Source organism: Erithacus rubecula, assembly GCF_903797595.1.
Source record: "Erithacus rubecula genome assembly, chromosome: 3".
Lineage (NCBI taxonomy): Eukaryota > Metazoa > Chordata > Aves > Passeriformes > Muscicapidae > Erithacus > Erithacus rubecula.
The window spans coordinates 87,951,780-87,979,684 of NC_136689.1; the positions used below are offsets into that span (position 1 = coordinate 87,951,780).

The 27,905-nt window shown below is 35.9% G+C and overlaps 1 protein-coding gene across 1 annotated transcript in view; it reads left to right on the forward strand.

Moving 5' to 3' along the window:
• The window catches only part of GABBR2 (gamma-aminobutyric acid type B receptor subunit 2), a 446,541-nt gene that overhangs the window by 201,212 nt on the left and 217,424 nt on the right, over window positions 1-27,905 (forward strand). The window contains exons 4-7 of the mRNA XM_079301095.1: window positions 8,132-8,233; window positions 13,260-13,325; window positions 18,719-18,910; window positions 20,018-20,254. Coding sequence (XP_079157221.1) covers window positions 8,132-8,233; window positions 13,260-13,325; window positions 18,719-18,910; window positions 20,018-20,254 — 597 coding nt within the window. The remainder of the gene's footprint in view (window positions 1-8,131; window positions 8,234-13,259; window positions 13,326-18,718; window positions 18,911-20,017; window positions 20,255-27,905) is intronic.

A 27,905-nucleotide genomic window follows, 5' to 3' on the forward strand; every position in this document is an offset into this window, starting at 1 on the left:
AAAGGAAAAAATTCCAATACACAAGGATTTTAGTTTTTCACAAAACCATGGTTTAGACAAACCTTCTCTACCAGCCAAGAAGTGGAATAAGATCCTGTGTCTTCTCCCTCAGCCATGGGGTGGACAGATTGAGAAGGGATGCAGGAAGGCAGCTCACTCCTCTGACCTTGCCCTGAGAACCTTTTATTAAGGTAAGGGATCTTTGGGGCTTTTAAGGTTCAGTGGATGGCAGTGCTACTGGAACATCATTTTGAGACAGGGTTAGATTCTGAGACTGGAATTTAGCTGGAATTTGTCTGTATCTCGGAGTCCTCTGTGCTCCATTTATAGCTGATGAAGAAAGGAGAGAGGTTCTTCCAGGGTGCAATTCATCTCACCTCTTTTAGACATCTATTTATTGATGAGATGACTCACTACTTAGAAATGCTCATTTATTTAACTTTAGCAATATACGTGTAACACCCTTCCCTAGTTAGTGTTGGAATAAAAAATATTTTATCCATCACAGATTAAGAGACTTCAAATGTATAAATGGTGGGTTGCTTTCATTCTAAGTGCCCAAGGAGGAATTTACATAAAGGTGCTTCCTTATGTAATTATAAATCAAAGCTCTTTTAGCACTGATAACATTTTCTCGAGCAATATTTAATCATCATTCATATTTGTTTGAATTATCCCTCTCAATGAATTCTGTTCAGAATTATTTTAGTAAATGGGCTCTTCCTGAGTGTAATAAATGTGTTTGAAATGTGTATGTATGCAAGAATTATTAACTACTATACATTGCCCACCTCTAATAATACAGTAAGATCTTGAGTCCCTCATTTTTGTTTCAGTAGTCGAGCAGTCTTTGCTACGTGTAGACAATTACACAAGTGGGTTTGAGGATGGTGGTATAGTGTGTCCTTCAAAAGAAATTAATTATCTTTTTCTAAGCTGTGATTTATTCTTTATTTCTGTGGTACCATGAGACTTTCCCTCTTGTTCTATACTCATGTCCTAGGCTACACTAAATCCACCAATGTAAAGCAGCCTTATTATGTATTCTAGGGAGTTCTAATTTATTTTAATTAAAAAATATATATATTTAAGTTTTTTTTCTCTAAACTCACATTTAAACCCTGTGAAATTTAATTTCCCAGGGAAAGATGCAGGTGTATTCTATATTTTTCATTTGATGTTCTGATTGCTCTTCACACATAATAATATAGAGCATGTGTCTGCCTCCACATTCCCTCTGAGATAAAATATTGAGTATTTCAGCACACCCAGTTACTTGAATGCTTGCACCAAGTTCAGTACTCCTATTGCATTCCCTTGCTGTAATAAACAAGCATTTCTAAATTCTCACTTATTTACTTGCACTTCTGGCATCAGCTTGTAAATTATTAAATAATCTATTCACAATATGGCCCCTATTTACTTTCATAATACCTGACATGAAAATTACTGTTGTATAATATTGCAACCTCCAGACCCTATAATTTTGTTCTGCTTTCTCTACAAGTCATGTCTGATAAACTTGTAGAAAGATGGCTGCCCTATTTCCCTGGAAGCAATCAGAAATCACATTATCCTCAGTTTTGTAGATGGTATCTCACAGTGAAGGAACCAGGAGTTTATTTTGTGTTTATTTTCTTTTCTAGTTTTGTTCATCAGTGCTCCTTAACCCCTCATGTGAGCCAATGTTATTTCTTATAGAATAAATAATTACTTTCAATCCTTGCCTACTATCTTTGAGGTCCTTTCTGGCTTGGCAATGCATTATGTAATTTTTTCCTGTAAGGAATGTACCATGCCTTTCCTCTCTCTGCTGTACAACTGAGGTGTGTTTTAACTTTTCTTAGTGTCTGGTCTTACTGAAGAGAGTTTGTTTTTTCAGACTGCTCAAAGTCCTGCTGAACATTATGTGCATGTTCTTAACATGCCTATAGATTAGGTGAAACTTAACCTTTTGATATTTTGTTATGGCACAGATCCCTGAGGTTTTTTCCTAACTAAATTTTTATTTCACTGTCATATGCTGGTTTCTTCAAATACCTCATAGCAACAGATCCTCTCTTGAAAAGATGAATTTATTTAATCTCTATAGGAGAGAAATCACCTTCTAACTTGGACTGTTTGTAGGTAAGCCTAAAGCCCCCTAATTAACTTCCCCCCTACCACAAGAATCCTACATACCTATCAATTATTTTTGCACACAACTGATAGGTTTAGCATCAGAGTTCCTGATTATGTTTAGACTCTGTGATCAAAAAACACAAGAAAGGTAAAGCAATTCCTTTTTTCCTTTAGAGAATTTGGGAGCAAATTAGAGCATTTTGTAAGTGATTTCATAGAGATTTATTTTTAAGTAGGTATGATCTGTTTGATAGTCACACATATGTAGGTTTTATGTGAAACCATATTCACCATACTGCCATTCCAGGCAGAAAGGAGGATAATTAACATTTTTTACTGAAATATGTAGTTATAATTGAAATATAACAAAAATATAATTGGCAGTGTTATTATTACTCCAGTCTGAAAGATTCAGTCTGAAACATGCAGGTGTTTCTTGTAGATGAGACTAATATTGATTGCATTATTTTTCAGGTTAGACTCAGCTACTATTATCCTATTTCAATGAAAAAAAGTAATATTTTTTTATGAAATCCCATACTCTGGCAGTTTAAAGTAAAAATCCAGTATTCCAGCGCTCCTTCTTCCCTTCCTGTCACAATTAAAACCATAAACATGGTACTTTTAAAAATATCTGATTTCTTTTGTGCAGAGAAGGAAATCCAATGCAATTCTGATTTCATTTCTCCTTTACACAATAAATCACTTTTATTTTTTAATTTTCCTCTAAATCAAACCCTTTCCTACTAGCCAAAATAATATTTTACTGTTACCTCTTGGTGTATTTTGTGCTTCATCTTCTATTTTTGCACTGTCTCTCTGCTTCAAATGAGGTTCTACCACCTGTTTCATTTTTGTAGTCCCAAATGATGTGTGTGTTGATGAAAGTGTATCTCTGCAGTTTGCATTTCTTGGATGTAAGTTTTCACTTAATGCTTCTAAGCCTCTATATGTGACTAATGTGTTCCATTGGAATGGAAATAGGGATGATTATGTTTACTTGTAACGCATCGTATATGGTGAGACCTCTATCTTTACTAATCCCAAAAATTGTAATCTGTCCTATGCAATTAGTCACAATTTACATTTTGTCCATGTAATGAGGAAATTTTTTCTTATCATTCAAACATTTGTTTTGTACACATATATTTATATGTCTGTGCTGAAACCCCTACATGTAACATTTTAAATTGCACTGTATATTCCGGACTACAGGAAATCTTAGTAAAATATCTGACTGTGTAATCCATCTGGTCTGACCAGCTCTCATTTGTTAGGCATCTCTTATGATCAACATCTGGTGGGATTAGACTGCCCTGAACGACAAGGATTTAGCTTGCTGTACTTACATGCAGCTTTAGTGAACCAAAAGGTCATCGGAAATATTTGTTAAAAGCAAAGTAGTATGATTAATCTAAAAATTATTAAATTTGTTTTGTAACTGGCAGCATTAGGATTAACTGTGTGAACTGTGCCTTTAAATGTATAATTTGAAACCTAGTTTGAAATGCTGGTCAGTGCAGACCCCTAAATCCAAACTATCATCACTAGATTGGCAGTTCATCACCTTTCTTTACCACTTTTCTTGGAAAAAACAGATAAAATTGGCTTGCAAAAAATGAAATACTGTGGTCAAATGGATGCTAACTATTTACTAGAGTTCACAAGGTGCTTGCAGTAATAACCACACTGAAGTGAGCAATCTCATCTCTCCTAAAAAAAAAGCCACTATATATGCAACTTTTGTATCCTTGTGAGGGACAGGTTCATTTATATATTGTACGCAGAGAATCCTCACACTGAGTTGATGTAGGAAGTAAAAAACAACCAAAATTTAGTGTCTGGGCTCTGAGAGCACCAAAAGCCCTTTCTGTCACTGTGTAGCCTCCAGGGCTGTAACCCCACCTCTCACCCCATCCTTTCCCTGTCCCTGACCCCATTTCAGCTCAGCTCAGGGCCATCTGACCATGCCCTCATGATGCTGTGGGGTGCTGGATTCTCCTTCACTCCATCACAGCTGTGCCTGGCAGGAACCCTGTAGGCTTGTTCCCAGTCCTCACTTTGATGTGGACCTGCCCAGCAACTTGATCCTGTTCCAGACTTGAGGATTGAGTTCCCAGCTTTACACTGGGCCTGCCTTATTGCCATGAACTTGTGTGGAGGTGTCATATCCTGGCTGAAGCTGGCTGTTCTCTCCAAGCCTGTGCTGCTCCCCTTGCTGGGTTGTTGCTGCTGAGCTGTGCTAGTGCTCTTGCACCCCTCTTCCTTAGGGAGCTAGATCATGCTGCTCCCCAATATTTTCTTCCTTTCCTTAAAGCTGCATTCATTCTTTCTGGTACAGACCACAAGTGTGTCGTAATTTTATCTCCTCTAGACTCACCATTATTTACAATCTGCTTATTTATTCTATCTACTCTCTCAATTTGCTAGAGGTTAAAGAAACTAAAAGTTCTTCCTTTGCAGTGCATGTTCTTTATTCCTCAAAATCCCTGTATTTCTTCTTTCACAGGTGCAGGGTGAGGGACTTTGTTGTTCACCTCTCAAACATCAATAAATTTGATACAAGAGCTATGAGGTAGGCAAGTACTGCTGCCATCCACTTCACAAGAAAAATGTAAAGCCTGACTTGGTAGCAAACTTTAAAACCTTTATTTCAGTCATAGGAGTTGAATCAAAGAGCAGCTCTGGCATAATGAGCGAGAAAAAACAGTTCTCTTACATCCCATCTTTTCTTTTGCCTAAAGCAAAAGGGCCATACTTTTCTTTCTGGAAAAGCATCCCTTACAAACCCTTCCTTTTTTGGAAGTTGCTCCTGAGCAAACATATTTGCACCCCAGTAATTTTTGTAGTTGACCACACAGATTAAATATCTAGTATGGTGAAATACTGGTTTCATCTAATTTTGTAGACAGAACAGTGCAAAAGTGTCTTTCACTGGTTTTTGAAAATTTTCAGGTTTACTGATGATCAGGGCTGGTACTTCCTGTTTTGGCAAAATGACATATTGCTGTCTTTAAAGTTCATAAAGTTGATATAAACAGACATAGAGCTACAGCCTCCATTAAATTGTTAAGTGGAATTACACTGCTTCTGTGTTATAGTCAATGCAAAATTTCCTTAGCAACTGTGGATCCCCATAAAAACTTAATGCAGATTTGCTACCACTTCCTACAGCAGTTTCTGAAAGTTGAAATTATCCTATTTGCACAACAAAAACCAGAAGCACAGTAGTTTACAGTTCTCTTTACTTGGAATGAAATAGTTGCTGCTGAGCTCTAAAACTGCTTGCACTAAAACTGCTGGTGATACACTTCCCAGGACTGTGAGCATCTGCTGAAACAAAACACAGCATTTGGTACTCCCAGCTCCACAAATTTCATCCAAAATAGGAATGTTTGTGTCAGGATTGGCAGCTCTAGAAGTGGAGGTGACTGACTTTGGACCTAAATACAAATCAGAGGATTCTATAATTAAGGTCATCTGAAAGAAGGGAAGAACCTCTGTAGAAAGAAAAACACAACTTTCCCTTCCATGACATATGTAGAGTACTTATAAAGGAAGAAAAGAACCTGAGGTTTGTGGGGGGAAAAATGTATGGAAATAGGAAGTAGAAATTGGAAAATATAGTAAAAATGCTCCCAGACACAAGATGACATGTCAGACATAGGTCAGAGCATTAAAGGGAAACATCATCTTTTAGAAAAACCTTGTAAATTCTTACAAAGCTCTAATATCTTGTTGGGATAATGGGAAAAAATCACCTTTCTTTTGGCAAAATCTCCACAACAGATGCATCTGGAAAACAGCAAATATCTGCTTGCAGCAGTAAAGGGAAAAGGTTTTGCACAGAATCTAGTAAGGTGTGTCTTTTGGGAGATTATTCAGTAGATAAATGAAAAGTCTAGGAGCTCTGGAAGCCACAGATACTTTGCTTCTAGCAGACGAGACAGGGGAGATGTCAGAGAAATTTCTCAGTGGCTGAATTTAAGTAAGCACTGCTCAGAACAAACCTCAAACATATGCAATTTAATTCCTCAAGTGCAAAGTTCTAAAGGGATGGAATCCCAACAAGTCAGTAGACTGTCTGAGGTATAATTTTTATAATCATCAGCCTTGTGCCCACCACTGAAGCCTACCCATAAGTATTAATACTATTTAATGTGTGGTTTTTTGTCATTGTTCTTTTGTTCATAATGGTCTAATTTGACTAGACAGTATTTGGTAAATCAGCTGTTTTCTGCTCAGTTTAGCTGAGTAATGTTAATCTAGTCTTTGATTTAAAGATCGACTAGAATTGTTCAGAAAATATCAGAAAAGCAAATCTGAAACTAAAAAATTCTTGTCATACAGAAGAATATAGGACATTATGGGTAGAAGCAAATGATAAGTTGTATTCCTTGGAAAGTACATCGATGCTAAGTAAGAAAAATGCTACTTTTTGTCAGTAGCAAATGATAGTTCTAGTGTTCTCTTACACTAGGTTGAAGGATTTTGGACATTGGCTAAACTATGATCAAGAGAGATTTGTTTTCTTGTGTTATCACTGATGGTTTGTTTTAAAAAAAACCTCAGTTTTTTCTTTATATTGAGAAAGACCTCTGTAGCAAGGAGCAGTTAATGGCATCACTGGAGCCAAAATAACAATAATTCAGTTTTACTAATATGGAAGCAGAAAAAGAAGTCACTGCTGTTCACTTTTTGTGAACGTGTTTCCACAGAATGAGTTTAAAGAACTCACAGAAGGATAAAGGATGCAACTCAAATCTTGGCAGGTTGACCATTCTGACTTGCTTCTCTAAGATAAAACAATTTTTAATAAAAAATTACTTATTTTTTCTAATCATTGTAAAAGGTTATAAAGTAAAAAATGTGTCTTAGTAATTTTAAAGCATGACTAAAGGGGATAAGATGACATAGAGGCCATGAAAGAAGTAATTAAGGCAGCTGCTGTAGTGATCATTGTCAGGAAGTGACCCATGGAGAGGTCATCAGAAAGTATCTGCATATGACACACAGACTTCTAAATTCTCCTGTTTAATATCACCTATCTTCCATCCTCTCTTTTCTGTGTTTGCATGTGGGATACCTGTTTTACACGGATTTGCTTCTCCTATTTCTATTACAAACAAATTAAATAGGCAATCACTGCAATTGATGTGATCCTAATTCTATTAACTTAAAATTGGTGTGCCACTCTCTTCATTTCAGTCTGTAATCATGTTGCAGACTAAAATTATTTTTGCTTATCTATTAGGAATAGTAATGTGAAACTGGCTTTGCAGTTATGTGGCTGGAGGAAAACCAGCAGTGATTAAGACAGAAAACCTTGAAGTAGTTATATGGGAAAAAACCCTAAATCAGAAAGCTGGATTGCTTTGTATGTTATCTGGCTTCTTTGTGCTATTAGGCAGCTCAGAGAGGACAGTCTTGCCACTATTAAACAGGTGAAAAAAATCTGCTAGTACCTATATGTGCCACCTTCCACCCAACTATACCTCTTGCTGCCCCATGGTGTGATGAGTGGTCTAAGAGAGGGGTTTGCTAGGCTTTATCAGTCCCTAAGTGATTTAAGCTAAGCTCTACTGATTCATCATAGGACCAGCTTAAATAAGTACCTGAGAATGTATGAGTTTTCTTGATGAGTCTTTTCCCTTGATACTGTCTCATACACCACTTTGGCTACAACAGTTTTTGGTCCCTACAGCCCTGGGAATACAGAAGAATAGTTCATCCCTATGAATGGGAGCCCAGTTTGTGGGGCTATGTGTGAAGAACATTTTTTTTTGCCTCATGTAGTAAAGTCCTTTATGTGGTACAGCCATTGATAGCAGATGGTGGTTGTAGAGGAATAACACTTTGATCACATCTTGGGTAAAATGGAAAAAACTGTGTGGGTGCATATATCACCATCAAGATCATTGCCTGTCATTACAGATATAAATGTAGCCCATCTGCTTCCTTCTCACTAGCCCTTGGTTCACTAGTCTGCCTTTTTCTCATCTTGTGACAGGTGAGGAATGATCTGACTGGCGTCCTTTATGGTGAAGACATCGAGATTTCGGATACTGAGAGTTTTTCCAATGATCCCTGCACAAGTGTAAAGAAGCTAAAGGTATGTGTTGCTGTTTGATGAAAAAGATAAAGTGGTGATTGTATTTTTTTTTACATGAAGAGGAATAAGGAAACAAAATTTGTGTTAGAATGACGCATTACTACATTCCATTGCATAATAATATAAAAAATGGCCCTTTGAGGGCTTAGTCCTTCTTAAGTTATTGTAGGTCTATGTGTATAGTAAATATTTTCAATAGTTCCCAATAGTGATACTAAATAAAGGAAGTTGTTGCTGGCTTAATGTTTGCACTTAATGCCCCAGTCATAGTCATATATATGTGAAAACTCTTGAGGTTTCGAACAAGAACCCTTTTAAGATAAATTATCGTGTAGAAAGAATATTGAGACTCTTTCCATTAACTCCATTACACATTTTAAATTGAATTATTTGCTAACATCATTTGCATGATTTCAAATGAATCATAAGCAAAAAAGAAAGAAAAACAAATTTGGTAGGAGAATAACTTCTCATCCTTCTCCTATTATACTGAGTTATTAGACTTCTGCCATCTCATAAAATTAAAGCTATATTTTAGCATTACTATGCAGTGCAACCAGCAATAAACTAGACACAAGAGATATGACTCTTAAACTGCACAGGAACATGAAAAAAATGATTGAACAGCAGGAGAAAACACTTTTAAATAGTGAAGTTCTCTTGTTTCTGGCATGAAGTGCATATGACACATTTAAACCCACAATCCTGAAAACTCTTAATTATGTGTAAAACAGGTTGCAAAAAAACCCCTAAATGATGTTTAAATAAGTAAAATTAAAGCAAGAATATTGACCTGTGTAAGACTAGGCCACTACTGAAGCTGAGAAGGTTCTAGAGCATCATAAACTGAGAGTGGTTTATTATGTCCACAATCTAGAGATGTAAGCCTGAACGTTTAAGGTGTTAATAGGTAAAGGTTACGTTTGTGGAAAGCCATTTGTGTTTGTCCAGTCTAAGCCAGTTTGCATTTCCTGTCTGAAAACCTGTCTGGGTTGAAGAGACTCCAGTAGGTGTTACAGTAAAGTCCATATTTTTGACCAGCATTGATGTAATAACAAGAAAAAAATGCATATTAAGCATTTTAGCGTGGAAGTCATAAGAAGTAATGTGATTCTAGCTTTTCTCTTCATCAACAGCACATTGGGTTGTTTTACAGGGAATACAAGAAGACTGAACTAACAGTATATTTGTTATCTCTTGATTTCTTCTTCAAAACAAATTTAAAAAATAAGCAATTACCCAGAAAATTGCTTGTTCTTGTCAGAAATATAAGGTTAGTTGCTGTTAGGTACATGTCAGACCAGAATTTAACTAAACAATTCTAGAAATGTTCATTCTTTTCTTCAACATGTACCTCATATAAGTAAACTGGTATTTGCTTACCTGAAATACCTTTTATTTTCACAAACACATTTAAATTAATGAAATTGGTGGTTTTGGAATGGAAAACAGGAAAATCTGGTATGATTTGCAGAAATATATTTTATATTTCTCTCGGTAACACCTTAGTTTCTACTGCATTGACTGCACAGTTAAAAGGTAAATTTAAGTTTAAGGATATCTTTAAAACTCATTTTTGTGTTCAGAGAAAGGAATGCATTTGTACATCCATGTAAATGCTTGAAAATTCTAAGCATGCCTAAGTTGTAAGATCAATAACCCTTCTGCTTCCAACTTTTCATACCTTGCATGTAGGACAAAAGAATTTCCATCATGTTATGATGGTGGGAGTTGATGTCCTCTAGTTCACCTTCACCATCAGCAATTCCATAGCTAAGGTCAGAGGCTTATCTGTAGTTCTTCAAGTGGACATCCAAGCATTTAAAAGTCAAAACATGTGGCTACTTCCGCTGTCAAAGTTACCCAGGTTTTTGTAGATTTATTGATAACCTCTTGACTGTCAGATACATGGTGGAGAATAAGACAGAGTATCTGGGCTATTCAATTTTGGTATCTCATAAAGAGCCTGCCAAGGCATTGACTTTTCCTGGCAGATGAGATATTGCAGTAATCCTTCTCTGGAAAGCTATATAATACAACATTGTGGTGTTATTCATTAGAAATGAGGCAGATTAAAATCTGATCAAAGAAGGGAAGGTTTGAAGGCTGAAAAAAAAAAAAAAAAAAGCTGCCTATTCCAGCATAATATGCATCACTCAAAAACTCTGAAAAGGCTAAAGAGTGTCTCGTGTCTGAGGCTGTTAGAAATGGCAGTGAAGGAGACAAGTTGTTCTTCCTCCCTCAGTAGAGCATCTCAGATGTGTTGATCCTCTCTCTCTTCAGGGCTTATATTACTCAGCTCCTGGTGCTTCCGAAGCCATTTTATATTTAGTAGCCAAAAAATATCCTCACCTATGTGAAAGAAAGAAGTGAGAAAAAGAGTAATTATTTTTTGAGGCTGGGCTATAGTTTTAATTTATAAAACATGTTTTTATGCAGGGTTTGCCACAACTGTGGCTAAATGAAATATAACTGTTCTTCATTTTCTTGTTTGAACTTCAGTCCATATGGGAACATATGTATTTCTTACTGAGGGGCAAAGCTTAAATGCTGATATTGCTACTGTAATCTCTGGGAAGAGTAAATATGACAGCTCACCATCTGGCAAACAGTCTAAACATTGGTCTTTTTATGTAAGTGCAGTTTTGGGAGTTGCCTTCCCCCTGGGATGTTTTTAATCATCTTGTAGATCACCTGCCTAGTTCCATGAATTAAAACCTCTTCAGTCAAATATGTTTTGGCTCCAAGCAATTTACAGCTCTCTGAAAAAGAGATTTGACACTTGCAGGGATCCAATGGGTGATTTCTTTGATCTCTATGAGGAAGTTCCACTGTGTTAACTTGCATCATTCTGCAAGTGTGTGTGTAAAGGAGTTAGTAGATCCTTGCAAGGAAATGATGCTAGTTAATGGTATGAATGAAGGGGGGAAAAAGTTATGCCCAGCAAGCATCTGATGTATCTCTCTGCATGAGTCTGTAATGTGGACTTGACCTAGAGCAATGACATGAACCCAGCTCTGACATGGGTAAAACCTCTCAAAGTACTTGAGCTTTGTGCAGTTGCATGAATTTGAAGCTTCAGTGTCTCTCATGTGGGATGGAACCAGCAGACTCAAGCCTGGCATCCAATGGATCTATGCTTATTTGCAATCTTGAATGCAATTCTTCAAAGAGGAAATCTGGGGGAAATGTGGAAGGGTATGCTGAAAGTGGAGTTCAGAAGGAAGAGGCTGGCTGAGGAGTGTGTGCAGAGGAAGACTTATGCATGAAAGAGGAAGAGCTGCTGGATAGAGTTTCCTAAATTACATGTGTTCTGGCACACAACTCCTTGGTTACATGGGTCCATACTAAATTATGTGATAATCAGGTGGAAGCAATGTCTCAGGGTGTGAAACCACAGACCACAGACTCTGTGACTTCAGTCTGAATGTTGTCACACAGCCAGTGGGCAGCATTGCTGCGTGCACACTCTGGGATTATTATTTAGGAAGCCACAGAGTTTACATATTTTGTTTGTTGTTTTGTTTGTTTAATTGGTTCTCATTATGTTATAAAATGGAAAGGAATTTTTTTAATTTAAGTTTAATTATTAGATGCTGTGCCATTTATTTTTTAATCAAACTCTGCTACTCTTTTTATCAAATATTAAGTCTGCATTTTTATGTTCAGAGCAGTCAAGTGACTCAGAGCTGAGGTTCCAAGAATAACCAATTTTTTTCAAATGTGAAAAAAAGAATCCTAAATCTATTTATTATCCTTACAAAAACTGTAATACTATTGCTGTAATTTGTGTAATTTGTTTGTTTATTTCCATGTAACCTTGTTAGATTTGTTTATAAAGAATATAATCCACTTGAAAAAGATTTACATTACTTTATCAGTCTGTGGCTAAATATAAAAATGAAGAGAAGTAGGCTTACTGAAAATGCACAGGTTCAGAATGAGCAAAGCACATTACACTATTTCTGCTTTAAACCATGCTAAGAGTGATACTGTTGTCATGCATTTAATTACAGATGCATTCTAATATCTTACTGCACTGTCCATCATAATATTTTCTGCTAAACAGGAAATAAGCAGTGAAATTATCTGAGCTAGAAATCTTTGACAAATTGATTTAATTAAAACTTAAATGTTTTTTGCCATTGAAAATCATACCAAATCATATGTTTGTTTTTTTCCTTGGAGAGAGAAAGAGCTGTTAGTAATTCTAAACAGATCTTATACGAAAGAAATGAAAAATTAGATTTGCTCAAGCTTTTGCAGAGAGCTCTGCCTTTGTGTGAAAGAAGAGGCAATGTGAAGTCATATAAGTGTGTTTTGTGGATATTGGAAGTAATATTTTATGTTAGGAAGAGGTTAGTCCTGTTCATGGAGAGATGTTTTCTTGCTTATAGTCCTGAATTTCAGAAGACTCTCTTAAAAGTTTCTGTGTATGAAAGTAAAATTGTCATTGGACTTCAGTCATAGGTTTTTAAACTGTGATTTTTTTTCAATGTGTGGAGGTGGGAGGGAGCAGAGGGAGTTGGCAGTGTATTAAAGTGACTACAGAGAAGATGTTGTATGAGTAAAACCTATAAAAGTTACTCAAGCAGGCATAATATCAAGACATTTGATCTCACAAATCACATTTCTTAATTTTACAGTTTTATTTCATGCAGAAAGTGATAAGTTTGTGTCTTCAACCGGTTCTAATATGCAAAATTATAGAAGACATATTGCAAGGAAGCAAAAGAATATTTGATATTTTAGTATTACTGAATACTAATATTTGACTGTAGTATTAGTTTTCCTCTCATTAGTGCTATTGCCTAACCATTTTCTCCTCCCTAGCCTTTTTTTTTTTTTTTTTTTTACTTTTGTGGTACTTCAAGTTCTTGAACTTAAAGAGGATGAAATAGTTCTGTATTAATTCTGTCTGCAGCTGTGATCTGTGCTAACTCCCTGCATGATCTGCATGGCCAATTAAAATGGTATCTGGAAGCTGGACTGTGTTTAACTGCCACGTATTTTATTCAATCTGCAGGGTAACGACGTTCGGATAATCCTTGGCCAGTTTGACGAGGAAATGGCTGTGAAGGTTTTCTGCTGTGTAAGTAAATGTATTTAATTGCATGTCAGACTAAAGAATGTGCTGCATTTGAATAAAAAGCAACCTGAGCATAAACATTCCTTCATGGAGTTTAGATCTGTGAAGGTTTTTATCCTAAAGAGAGGTTACATATGCTTAGTTCCATTTCTCTTTCAGTAAAATACTTTGTACTTGATTTCAGTGGAATTTAGGCACAGGCTGCATGGTTAGCTTCTTCTTATTATTTTTTCCTGTAATGGAACTAAATGCCAAATCAGACTTGAGCATTGAGCTTCACATCAGATCAAAGGAAATACTTGCCTATGTAGCAGCAGATAGAAAACTGCAAGATTTCAGTCTTGTCAAAGATCTGTGTTCTGGTGATAATATCTGTGTGTGTGGATTTTGCTTTTAAAGAATATGAAATTCAAGCCAGTTCCTATACATCCTGACTCAGCAACACTAATAATTTCTGCTACTGAAAATGTTACTAATTGTGCAGTTGTCATTCCCATCTGACTGCTGTACCTTTTATATGTATTACATGAAAGCAAATATTAGTTGGCAAAAAATAAAGTTTTTTTAAACTGTAACAGTAGTACTAGCAAACATAAAATTCCCTATCCTCACCAATTGTTTGTGTGAATATGTTGCAAACTTATCCACTGATATTGCCATTAAAAGTAGCAGGATTAAAATGTGGATCTTACTTGTACTGGCCTGAAAACAAATCCCAAAGAGAAAGATTTTAGTGGCCTAAGTATTGAATTCTTAGTCTAAATAGTTAGATTAATCCAAGAACACAGTAAAATAAATATAATGGAAAAGCAATTGTCACAGCATCTAAATTTCCAAGGTTGTTTTTTAGTATTCACTTAGTGAGACAGTTACCTATCCTTGGAAAGAGAGGAAAGGCAGAAGTTCAACATCTAAGTGCTGCATGTGCCTCAGATGCATTTTGGCTCTTACTCAACAGCTGTCCCAGTTGGTGGCAAAATTTGGAAAGGAGACTGTATAGTATATTTGGAAGGAACAAAATCTGTTTTCATCCCAAAGGAAATGGGAAGTATTATTCTGTTTTTCATTCTTCTCATCTCTAATAGGTCTTTGTATATAGATCTTTTTGTACTGCCATTTAAATTGGATTGACAGATATAATTTCCTATTTTATTCATTCCTGGAAGAAAGAATGGTACTTCTGCAGCCCAGATCCTCCTCAGATCTCTTGGGCTTGGGCTGCATTTCCCCAGCAGAGGGATCCTCGTCAGAATTATCTTCCAGTCCAACATCAGCAAAAGATTGATCTCATTTCTAGGTGCCCTTAATTTCTAGTTGCATTTCTCTAGAGTCCTCTTCCAAATCCATGTGCCTGTGAAGAAATCCTAGAATTCTTTGGAGGAGCAGGCTGTCCTTCAGTCTGCATTGCTACTGTCTGAAGGGTTCCAAGGAGAGGATGTCTCTGCCACAGGAACCCCGGTCACAGATTTTGGTGGCTACAGTTTGGTGTGAACATGGGGAATGTCTGTAATTCTGAGTGGTTCAAGACTGATGGCTGCTTCTAAAGTACGTTAGTGTGAAAAATAATAAGGTGGATTTTTCTGGACCCTGGGGAGATCTGAAAGAACATGTATTTAGGCTTGTTTAAATGTATTTATTTGAGAGTTTCGGCAGGAGACTGAATGCAGGAGAGGGCAGTTCAAAGTAGGTCATTTATATATTAATGCACTACAATATGTCAGAAAGCTTGTTATTACTCATAAAATATATTGTTGACTCATGCACTCCTACAGATATATGCCTAAAAGCACAATAACTTAGATATGCCAAGTTTTTTAACTCCTCTTTTCCAGGTGTATATTCAGACAGGTTTCACGTGTGATTTCCTGGGTTTATTTTGTAGAGTTACTGACCTCAGTCAGAAAAAGGCTTCAAGTTTGTTAAAAGAAGATGCTTTTCCACTAATGCAAGACTTTTTTTTTTTTTTCCTTTTCTGATTGTGATTATATCTTAAATATTATTTGATAATGATTTATGTAGGTGGCAAAACCTTTAAAGTCTGCCTCACTTTTTTGCCTGGATTCAACAGCCATATGCTATGAAGTTTCCTCAGGACACCCATAGGAGTTTATATAAGATCATGTAAATCATTAGATGATGTAGATCTTTAGGTTGGAAAAGACCTTTAAGACTATCAAGTCCAGCCATTCACCCAGCACTGCCAAGTCCACCACTAAGCCATGTCCCTAAGTGCCTCATCTGCACATATTTTGAACTGCCTCCTATGACTCAACCTCTTCTGATCCCTGATAATCCTTTCAGTGAAGAAGTCTTTCCTAATATCCAATCTAAACCACCTCTATTGCAACTTAAGATAATTTCCTCTTTACCTATTCCTTATTCCTTGGAACAAGAGACCAACACCCATACCCACACCCAAAAAAAAAAAAAAAAAAAAAAAAAGAGCCTAAAAGACAGTATGATTCAGTAGCAAATTTTAAAAACAGGACAGGGCTGGTTCAAGCTAAAGTGAATGCTGGCAGGTATTTCCTACAAGAATTTAAATAAGCTTAGCTGTTCATTTATCACCAGTGTCAAAAACAGTGAGCAAGTTTAGTTCTATGGGAAATCTTAGCTTTATAATTAATTTTCACCTCAGTGGGATGAATGGGATGTTTTCTTGGAATAGAAATTAAGGCCTTTTGGACAAACTTAAGACTTCAACAATCAACAAATTGCCAATAATTGTTTACTACACAATAATTATTTACTACACATAAGAAATATCTCTTACATTAATCTCTTTGTTGTAAATAAGCATTTACTTATAGATTTAAACAAGAATTAATTGTTTTAAAAAGAAAAAAATAAAAATTCAGTTTCACAAGGGCAAAAATTGTCCATGACAGTTTCCTGGCTGCTTGACAGCAACCTGGCTCTTTGCATCCTACATAGGGCATGGGAGAAAGATTAAGGAAAATGCATGACTACTTTATCTGGTTCTGGAGGTATAAAGTATGTGAAAAACCTTCTTGCCCTTGTCTGCCAAAAAATCTTCCCCTTAGAAACTGGAACTTTTAAGTATTGGTCTATGTGAACTCAAACAGTTCAAGAAAGATCCACGTGTTTCAAGTACATGCATCTTTTAAGCATCAAAATCACCTTCATTTAGCAGAATTAACTGGGAGAAAATGGTGGGAAAAAAGTATTATTTTGCAATAAGTCTTCTGGTACTCAGACACTGAAATGTCCAATAGTATCAGCTGTGCTGTCACTAGAAAAATGACTGCAAGGTCATGGTGCTCAGCCTCAGAGGAGCTGATTTTCTTCCTACTTTTGTCTTCCTCAGACTACCCTTCAAGCCCTGTCGTTCCATTGTATGTCTAAAAGAAGAGCTGAACCTCTTTAAGTGGCTGTTTTGTGTTTTATTAAACCAGATTGTTAAAGAAATGTGAATGTATAACCAGTCCTTCAGGCAACCATGTTGGGAATGGTCCATTGTTTCCAGGATGAAATTTCTGGCTATTTTGAAATTTTCAATCTTCAGCCCATTTCCCAGGACATTCACAGCTTATGCAGGAAACAGTACAAGTGCTTATGCAAACAGAAAATTTCCAGCAGCTCTAATTTCAGAATAGTTCCCAGCCAATACTTTCTGGCAACACACAATTTGATACTTTAATCTCTACAGAGCAGGGGAAGCTACATAAGATTGTCCTTCTCTAAAAGCACTTTTCTGTGTCAGTTTGCATCCTCATGATTCGAAAACTGACAGATAAAAAACCACTGAATCACTGAAAGGTCTTGAACGACCTAACTGTATAATGAAAACTCTTTTAGAAGGAAATACTGCAGGATGGTATTGCTATTTTCCTCTGGTGGCCCTGGAATAGAGTGCCTCCATAGCTGTGCAGGAGGGGAGGTGGGTAGGAGGAGAAAGCAGATATGTTTCTGCAAGGGCAGAATTAACAAGCAACAGAAAGACAAACTGTTTATGTGGATTGTGGAGTAAGTAATATATGAGATGCAAAACACCAGGTTTCAGACAGGACTTTCAAACAGCATTGTATACAAAGGCATGAAATTTGATTTTAGCTGAACAAAAGCTTTTGCAACCAGGGGCCAAATAAATGTGCTTTGTGCACAATACTGTTATGAACTAAGCTGGCATCATTATAATAGACTTCACAGATTTAAAGCCCATTTTTAATTTGTGTATTAACATATTTAGGAGGTTGTCCTATTTAATATATTCTGCTATTGATCTTTGTTTCTCTGATAGGCTTTTTGTATGATCTTTGGGATATTTTTCAAAAGAGTTATTTCAGAATCTGTCCTGTTTGCATTCTCATAATTTCCTCCTTCTGTAATATTTTCTGTGAAAATGCAGCAGTTTTCCTGTTAAGAGCTCTAAGCTTACACCATGTATTTCTAAAAATTAGAATTTTTATCTTAGGCCTTCTATCTCTAGTATTGCTTATATTAGGAGCTGAACAAGCATGAAACCTGCAGTTTTGAAATGGAGTCTGACTGAAATGTCGAAAGAAAATATCTAGTTGCAAGACAGTGAAAGAAACATCTGAGATAAAATTTGCTAATTTTATCCAAGAACACTGTTCCCAATCAAAGAGAATTTTTTTTAGAATAGATCAGCTTTTAGGTACAACAGCATATGTCCCTGACTAAGAAAGTATTTCTGTTTCTTGTTATATATATCTCTGCTAAGTATTGAAAGGAGATAACTATAATCCTAATATCTTGGATTACAGTGCGCTATATTCACTATTCCTACAATATATGAATTTCATGCAAGACAATTCTTACCAAGAAAAAAAAAATCATTAAGATTTTGCTTTATCAATTCACTATTCACTCATGCTCCTCAGAAGGAACCACTAACTTACTGTTACAATGGTCTGCTTTTTAGCAGTCACCTAATTCATATTTGCCACATGTGATGTGATGGCAGCTATGATCCAAGTTTTCTAATTTGCCTGGTCCGTAGGTTGTCTTAAGTGTGATAATAACTTAGTTTAATTGGTAGCATGATGGTTCTATCACTTATATAATAGTTCTGTTATGAAGTACTTTCTGTGGATAGCTGTGTCTCCTGTTTGTGCTCCTCTTTAACTCCCTCAGTTCTAGGACACAGTTTCATTTTTCTGTTTTTTGAGAAATGATCCACTGAAAGAAAAGCAGGGTTTAGTAAATTCTCCTAATCTGGATTCTAAACCCATGTGTCTTCAAAAAAGTCTTCATTAATAGAAAGTAATTATTCTAGACTGTTCAAAATACTTGTGTACCCCAGTTACACCTTAAATTCATTAATAATGAAAAAAGTTAACAAAAGCAATTGGTTTTATGTTCAATACCTCTATTACAATGTCCATTATATTTTCTGTTTTTCTTATTTGCAGGCTTATGATGAAGAAATGTATGGCAGCAAATACCAGTGGATTATTCCAGGCTGGTATGAAAATCTTTGGTGGGAATCCTGGATTAATTCCTCACAGTGTCTCAGCAAAAATCTTCTTGCAGCCATGGAAGGTTATATTGGAGTGGATTTTGAGCCTCTTAGCTCAAAAACAAATAAGACAATATCAGGAAGGGTTAGTATTTTTATTCCATCTATTTTATTATGCCATCAGTTCTCTCACTGCTGGGTTGGCACAGTAAAAGCACCAAGGAGGGAAGTAAAGGCAAAGGGGTCTTCTACCAAGTCACCTGGCAAAAATCACAGTCAGTTTCACCACTTCCACTAGTCTGCAGTTTTGAAATATTTGAAAATCAAATCTAATTCTCTACAGGATAAAAAAGCAGTGAAGTCCCTTGCTTCAAATCTACCCTGTTCCCCCAGTATTAACATTATAGTTAAAGGTATATCAAAGTTTGAATTACAATCTTCAGTATCATGTGCTGTGTCACTTCAAGCTAAATAGTTGAGCAGAGAAAAAGAAAACTCTTATATTTAAACCTATTCTACAAACAGCCAATTTGAATGGTGATTTGTGCCCCTCAGAACTAGGGAGCAGGTGGTGAGGATTGCTTTAAAGAAAAAAATATGTTGTGTTTCCATAAAGCACATAAAATTTTATCACAGAACAAATCCATACAAACTCTGACCAATGAATAAATATGCCTGATTTTGCTGCTTTTAATATTTTTTTTCCATCTTCCTTTCATGCTTTGCTGAGTGATCACGAGAGGCAACTTTACTGAAGGGCAACTCATCATATGATAGCACACTTGTAAAATAGAGACAAATTGCCACTCAAAATTTCATATTGAGCAAACAGTTGTTCGAGTAAAAGTTATTTGATTTGTGTTATCCTGTAAAGTGTAATCCGACCACTAATTTGCAGGGATACAGGCTTATTCTCTGTTCTAGTATTATAGCTCACCAACTTACAGTTTTGTTTGAACTGCAGCCTTCTGTACAAAAGTAAAATAAAGCAAGATGTCATTTATACAGTGAGGCAGTACAACTGCTTTCACTCTCTCTGTCTTCTAGTTCTGCTTCCCAATCTCACCAGCAGTTTTAAAATCAGGCAATGCATGTTTATTGAATTTTATTTTCTTTCATAATTTTTATTTTGGAAGCCTGTGTTAGTTAGGCACATCTCTAAATTGGAAAGTGCAGTTTGAGGTGTTGGTTTAGATTCAACTCAATAAAATGTTAAGCATTGAGGTAAAACTGAATTTAATCTCCTCTGCAGACTCCACAGCAGTATGAAAAGGAATACAATGCTAAACGTGGTGATGGACAATCCAGCAAATTTCATGGTTATGCCTATGATGGAATATGGGTGATTGCCAGGACCTTACAGCGGGCAATGAATTATCTCAATTCCACCAACAAACACCAAAAAATTGAAGATTTTAACTACACAAATCACAAACTCGGCAAAATTTTTCTGAATGCTATGAATGAAACCAGGTTCTTTGGAGTAACGGTAAGTCCTCATCAGATAATGCAGGAGGCTTGTGATTTTGTGTCAGTAGTGGAAACAAGTATTAAATATTAAGCATGCTTGAAAAAGAAACACAGTTCAGTATTTCTTCTGTTTTCAGAGGTTCCACTTCCACTTTATATTAATAATTAATGTTGTTGCCTTGACAGTCTTGCTCATTACCTATCTTCAGATGCCAAGGGATGACATTGTACAATTCTATAGTTATCAGATTTTTAAGCATGAATGTCATCTGAATTAACAAATCAAAGTGGTCCCAGGGGAACCACAAATTTAGCAAACTGCAGTGACCTTGTAAGTGAATGTTTTAGCAGTTAAGGAGTAACTGGAATGTGACCTGAAAATATATATTCCTCTCCATTATTTAGGTTTGGTAATAGGTTATAGTACACTGTCTGTAATTCCAGTGCTGTACATCCTAGATATTCTTGCAACATACTTCATTTGTGATTTAAATTTATTTATAATTTGTATTTTTTCATGGTTAAGTATAAAATATGCTCACAATTAATGAAGAACTGGTCATATACAGTAGTATCCTCATTCTGATTTCAATTGTACAATTGCAAACGGATACCTTTTTGGGTTTTAGGGGTTTTTTTTCGAATTTGTTTACATTTCTGCTTTTTAGCAGAGTAAAACAGGCGACAGGAGTGTGATCTTAAAAGTTCTTAATTGCTTAATTGTATCTGAGGCAGCATCAGTTGGAAGTTCAGAGCTCACCAAGAGAGATGAGCAGATTTCATTGCAGGGAAAATGGTTTTTGGAGTTTCCAACAGCTGCAACAAGGAACCTACTGGAGCGTGCTTTGTTGAGGTGTTTGGTCTGCAATATGGCTAGATAAGGAAAACAGTGTTTGAAGAAAAGTGTATTTCAGTGATGCACTGAGGGGCATCTCCTTGCAGCAAGAGCATGGAGAAGGTTGGAGGGAGCTGGTCAGATTCTGTCACCATGTTAGAATAAACTGTCTTGGATATCAATTAGCATCTAAACATGTTGAAGTAGAAGAACTAAGTTGTCATATGTGTCAGAAACTAGTTCAAGGAGGAAATAAATCAACAAGGTGCAAAGGCTCAACCTTTTAGTGTCCTCATTAATGGCGGAAAAAGTTTTTTGTGACATGGTGCAATTGAAACTAATTCTGAATTTCTAAGTGAAAATCAACCATATGGCAAGAAAATACTAGTATCTAGTTGCTTGTACAATATGAATTTTGCTTTCTTTTTACACTGAATTTGAGTGAAAGTTTCAGTAAAAGAATTTGTTTTTCCATTGTATTCATAGTAGGCCTGGGTGAAGCTTTCAGACAGTAGCAGGTATGAACCAGACCCTTCAGGGCCTCGGTTATATTTGTCCTGTGTTATTCCATGTATGGTATCTATCAATAGGCTTGAAATTGAATATTGCTATGAAGTTCCTTTTTGGGGTTTTGTTTGTTCTTATCCTTTTTGCCTTCTGTTTAGTTTTGCAGCCAGTTATAGATTTCATTAGCATTGCTTAATTACCCTTCACTGCTTCCTCTCGAACAAAAAAAATCCCCAAACCCAACCCAACAAAATCAAATCTGAAAATCTAAGATTGAAGGAAAGTTCTTTTTCACTAGTTTCAGAGACACCAGCAAAGTCTCACATGCAGAGAGGAGGGAATGAATCCCTTTAGGGAGGGAATGAATCAAAGCTTCAAGTGCCACATTCAACTATGTTTACTGACTTTATTGCTTCAGATATAATAGTTTTCAAATAAATTACTGCATGATACTTGGTAATTTCTCTTTATCATTGGTCAACCAAGTCATAATGACAATGCACAGCCCAAATCTGGTAATTGCAAGGATCATACTCCCTATACCTGTAATTCATGAAAACATTTTGAGGGAGATATGGAGAGAAGAAAGTCTACAGCAATCACACTTTCTTAGGGCATAATTACAACACACAATGCTCAAGCTTTTCCAGACAGCATGGAGAAAGAGAGTTTTGGAGGAATATTAATTATTTTGCATTGTAGTGTTCAGAAAGCTAAAGTTGAAGTACCAGATTGATTCTTACCAGAAACACTTTTAAACTTTTTGTTCTTCAGTCTAATAAATTGCTGTCATTTGTGGCCTCATTTAAAACTTTCACTTGAATATGACTTTTAAGTCTTGGAGTGCTAAATCTAATTTAATTTCTTTTTCCAGAATACGTATTTTAATATAAATTTTTTACAGTTTGTTTTTTAAAACTTATTCTAAACAGGAAAAGGAAATTCCTTTATTCAAGAGAATCTGTGCCAAATATAAAATGAGTTTTGGAAAAAATAAAGAAGAAATAAAAGGGAGGACCAAATCTTGCCAATATTCAAAACCTCATCTAATAATAAACTATGTTGTCATTTATTAGGTAAGACAAGATAGACAAGAAGCTGTAGACAAGAATCTAAAACTGGAAAATCTGTTGAGACATCTTTCTCTATGCTTTCTGTGAATATGATATCAGAAACACTGCCATGCCATAAATAATAAATACCTTTACCCAGTTTTCATTTTCTTTCAAATTATTTATAGAAAACAACATCATTGAGTGGGGAAGGGGTTGTGGAATTTTTTGAACAATTTTGAAAAGATTTGGGATGAAATGTGCTGGTTCCTGATTATACGGAATATCATTCTTTCAACTTTATCTTCTTTTTTATTTCTTAAATTCTTTTAAAATTTTCTAGGAGACAGCATTTAGAAAACAGATAAGGCTATTGCCCAGAGACTTGACATGACAAATCTTATTTTTATGTATCAGAAACTCAGTACAAAAGTATTTCTGCTCTCTTTCTGGGTTTTTTATTCTTAGCAAATTGATTCCTTCTGTTATTTTGCCTTCATACTTATCAGACTTGTAGGACTTATAATCATGTTGATTACCATATAAATTTCTTGTGCATTCTGAATACAGAGAAAGTAAAAAAAAAAAAAAAATTGGTGTTTTATCAGAAAAGAGTAATATAGCTATCTGCTACACTTCTGAAAATATAAACTGGGTACTGTTCTACAAGTGGAAAAGGATTTTGTGATGAGAAATGCAAAACAAAAGACCTGCAGGGATCTTCCTGCAGTTTTGTGAATCTGTATGTCCAGTCCTGGAATCAGATTTTCTGGTGTTGGCCATTTTCCAGTTGAGTAAGGCATTTCTTGGTTAGAATGGCCCCTCTGCAATGACCAGCTTTCAAGAGAGCAGTGCTTTTGATTTGGAACTACTTTGGCTTTCATGGTGTGCATTTTCCTAATTTCCTTATTTATCAGAGCACTTGATTAGTTATAAATGAGAAAGTTGCTGTAATAAAAAAATAGGATTTTGAAGGAGTTTTTTTTCCCACTTTTCTTAATCCAGATAGATACATTTGTATAAACTAAATACAACACTACGCTTGTGATTTATAAAGAGCCAGGTCCAGTTTCCTTGCTAAATATATTCCTCTTCTCAAATAGCACACATTCTTTCTGGTAACTTAAATGTTAGAATATGGAAGACGAGAGAAGAAGTATTTACACAGGTTTTTTTGACACTGTTTAGATGTCTGAGGAGTTCCTGATGTAGTTGGTAGAGACACTGGAAGTAATTTAGATTTGCAGGGTTTACTGAGGTCCCTGCTGAACTGTTACCACTTTGAATCAGTAAAGAGTGATAAAGTGATGGGAAAAAAATACGTCACAGAGATATATATATCTGCATTTCAATTCCATAATACACAGCATTCTACCTATAACATGTTCATGCTGAGGAGAATTTTCTACAGAGTCAGAATTATTCTCCTAAAGCAAGACTGTTTGTCTAAGGGATAATTTAAAAAAATAATAATAAAAAGAAGGAATGTCAAACTTTATTTTAATGCTACCATAATACAGCTTGTAGGCTTAATAACTAGTGAAGAAATAGTGCTATCTTCTCAGGATAGCAAATAATATTTAGTGTAGCAAATAATATTTAGTGTATGCTGAATCAAAATTCATCTAGAGAATAGACAGATTTTGTCTTAGTAATTTTTTCACTTTTTTTTTTTCCTCTTTGTAGAGGCTATGGATGACTACACAGTGACTTACAATTCTAGCAATATTTATATTCGTTAGCAAAAAATGTTGGTTATACTTGGAAAGATGTCACAGAATGGTTTGGCTTGGAAAGGACCTTAAAGTCCATCTAGTTCCAGCCCCTCTCAGAGCCCATCCAACCTGGCCTTGAACACTTTCAGGGATGGGGCATCCACTGCTTGTTTGGGCAACCTGTGCCAGTTCCTCAGCACCTTCACAGTAAAAGATTTATTCCTAATATCTACTCTAAATCTGCCCTCTTTCAGTTGGAATCCATTTACCCTTATCCCTTCACTACATCCCCTTGTAAATAGTCACTCTGCAGTTTTCTTATTGGCTCCCTTTAGACCCTGGAAGGCTGCCATATTAAATACCACATTTGTTCTCAGGATATTAGAAGTTTATTCTGGTTCCATGGGGGAGCCAGGTAGTGGGAAAAATACAGTGCATGTCAGAGACAATTTTTAATTCCTTTTTTACTCAAAACATGACGCTATTTTTAAAAAATGTTTTCCTGTAATTTTCTATTTGCTTCACCTTTGTTACTGATGTGAAGTCATGAATGTTACTATTCTCACTGATTTATGCCTGAACTGTTGCAGGGGGTATTCTGCTTCTTGCATTTATTGCTATTATCTGTTATTATAAATCAAGTTTCAAACTTGTTAATTTATTTCTCCTCCTTATGACCTTCTATTATTTCTGTGTAATGGAAAAAGAATTGCAGTGGAGGAGTGAGAAAATTAAATACAGTGTTGTCTTTTCCTTTTATGTCAACCAGAGACTAGCACAGTAGGATAAAATTCCATCACAGTAGCTGCTGCACAATTGAAACCACAGCCATGAAATAGCTTTCAAGTCTGTCTCTGGCATCCTGCATTTGAATGGATCTAGTCATATTTCATAACTGGAAAAATGCTTATTTATATGAAGTTTGCTTTGTATTTTAATGCTGATTATTTTTGAAAATTTATCTTAGCAGCTTGATTCCAATTTCCAGGCTTCAGTAGCCACTGTGCTGTACAGGAATCTCAGAAATACAGGAGATATTAGCAACAGAATAGGAAAAGGGAGAAAGTATTATTTCATGTCATCCTGGAAAAATAACCTACCCAAGATGGTTAAATTAAAAAATGTGTCGGTCTTTGGCAGAGAATCAGATAAAATTAGCATGGACTTCAGCAGGATGAGCTTATGCTTAATATGGGAGTCTAACAAACATTTCTGTTAGTAGCATTGATCACTGCAACTAATTTTCATGAACGGTTCTGAATTAAGCCTCAGGAGCTATTTATACCTGCAGTTAAATTTTTTTTGTTGGCATGGTTGAGGTAGGATGAATAGTAAAAGTATTGGGGGAGGGCAGAAATTTCAATCAAACAATTTCTTGTTAATATAGAATAGAGCTTTAAAAGAACATTTAATTTTATAAAAAGGATGGGGGCAAAGGTTTAGTGTGCAATGGAATACTTAACACTATAAAGACATCTGTTACTGAGAAATGCTTTTGAATGTTCAATCAAATTTAACTTAATTTTGAACATTTGAAAATTTCTTGTTGGACATTTACCATAATTGGGTGATTTGAGGGAGTACAACAAGCTAGCAAAACATAGGAAAATCTGTAAATGTATGCACACACACGCACATGCTCACAGCCCCACTAAATCTTGGCAAATCTCAGGTTTTTTTCTACACCTGCCCCTGTGAGGGTGAACTGTTCTGAATTTAATACCTTGCTTTGCCTTTTCATTTTTCAGAACTTGATTCCTGGTAGGGTGTTTCTTGTCTAGCACAAAAAAGAAAAATACTTGGGATCTGGCTGTGTGCAAGACCCCCTGCAGAGCTTTTTGGTTTTCTTGAACCTTGAATCTCCGTTTACCTGAGAAGAGATAAACATGGTGAATCTCCTACTACATTGCTCCCTCCTGACTTCCAGCAAATTATCCAACTTCCATGACCAAGCAAGAGCAGTACAGGTGGTTGATGAACTAATTTGCACTCTATGTGGCCAGTTCATTTAGGAGACTCCCCGAAATAGAGAGCTGCTAAACTATGCCATCAGCAAGTTTGCATAAGGTCATAAACAATGTTTGCTCATTAGGAAAATTCATTGCAAATATTTTCATCCACCAACAGTGTAAAACTGCATACTAAAGGAAATACTAACTTTTAGAAATGAGATCTGAAATTAACTGTGACATTTCAAAGATTAGCCCTCAAGCTAATCAGCAGTTGACAATTTAATAGTTACAGTAGGTGTCAAACAAAAAAGGCTTTAGTCTGAAGTTGTAGAACACTTACTGCAGCATCTGTCATTTTAATAGTTGGATATTTGATGAAAATAAATTAACAACATACATTTATAGAAAAGCTAGTGAAACATTTTCTGGCTGATATCTCTTAGCTTCCTCTGCTTTGTATTTAATATTGTCTGTATCTAGACAGTGCTTAACACAATGCTTAATATGCCCTACAAGCTGCTTTGTTGCTACTTTTTGTACAAAGAGGGGAAGTCCCTACAAATAATAAAGAAACAAATCTCAAGGGAAGGCAATTGCACTGTCTGAGTGGTGGTGCAGGTTCGTGTTTCACAGGGTAGTTCTCTTAAAGCTTCTAAAGAGAGCAAGCATGTTTCAGTAGTGCCACAACCTTGGTTTGTTTTTTGGTCTGAAGTGTGATTTGTTTTTTAGCTGCATGTTTTTAACCAGCCTTTGGTTTATGTTTTGAGATTGCTTTTTTTCCTTTCATTTCATTTTTCTTGTCTGTATTCCTTGAATTTGGAGGATGAAAAGACTAAAAAAAAAAAAGTTAAATTTATGAAATCTCTGTCCTGCTCCAGATCTGCAGTTAAGCTGGGAGAGGGTATTGATGGTTTTAAAGCAAGTTTTCAAGACAGTTTTTTCGTTTGCTATTGGGTTTCTCTGAAATTGTTACAGAGGGCTCTTTGAAAACTGCAAAATACTGAAAGAGTGGGCAGTGTGTTTGTGTTGGACAGGCATCACGGAACTGCAGGTTCTGGTGTCTGTTGAATAAGCAGGACATTTTTTTTTCCGATGATTAGATGGCCTTTTTTCTTCTGCTTAGTCAGAAGTACTACTAGATAGATTCCTTTGCCACCTTTTCTTTATCTATCAGAAAAAGAAGGAAAAATGTTATGTACCTTCTGTCACTGCGTTAAAGCCCTGTGCCCTGCTTCAACAAGTTTTTTTATATGAGATAGGAAGTGTTGTGTGCCTACTGAAAAAGGGTCATAGGATAAAATTCTACAGACACTTATGGAGAAATGTCCTGCTTGCAACAAGTGTACCATTGAAATACCATCTCCTAAAATTATAGAAAACCTGGAGTAGCTCCATCCACCTGAACTGTGACTTCAAACCATGTCAGTATCTTGGGATCAGTGGCAGATGACACATCAGTGTGGACCTCTGGTGATGATCCCATATCAGGAAGAATATATCAGCACTTCTCTTTATCATATACAAGACCATAAAAACAGTTCAGAGTTTGCAAAATATGCTGTAAGACCTGCATTGACAGAGTCTCTCCTGCAATAATTATCCAAAATGG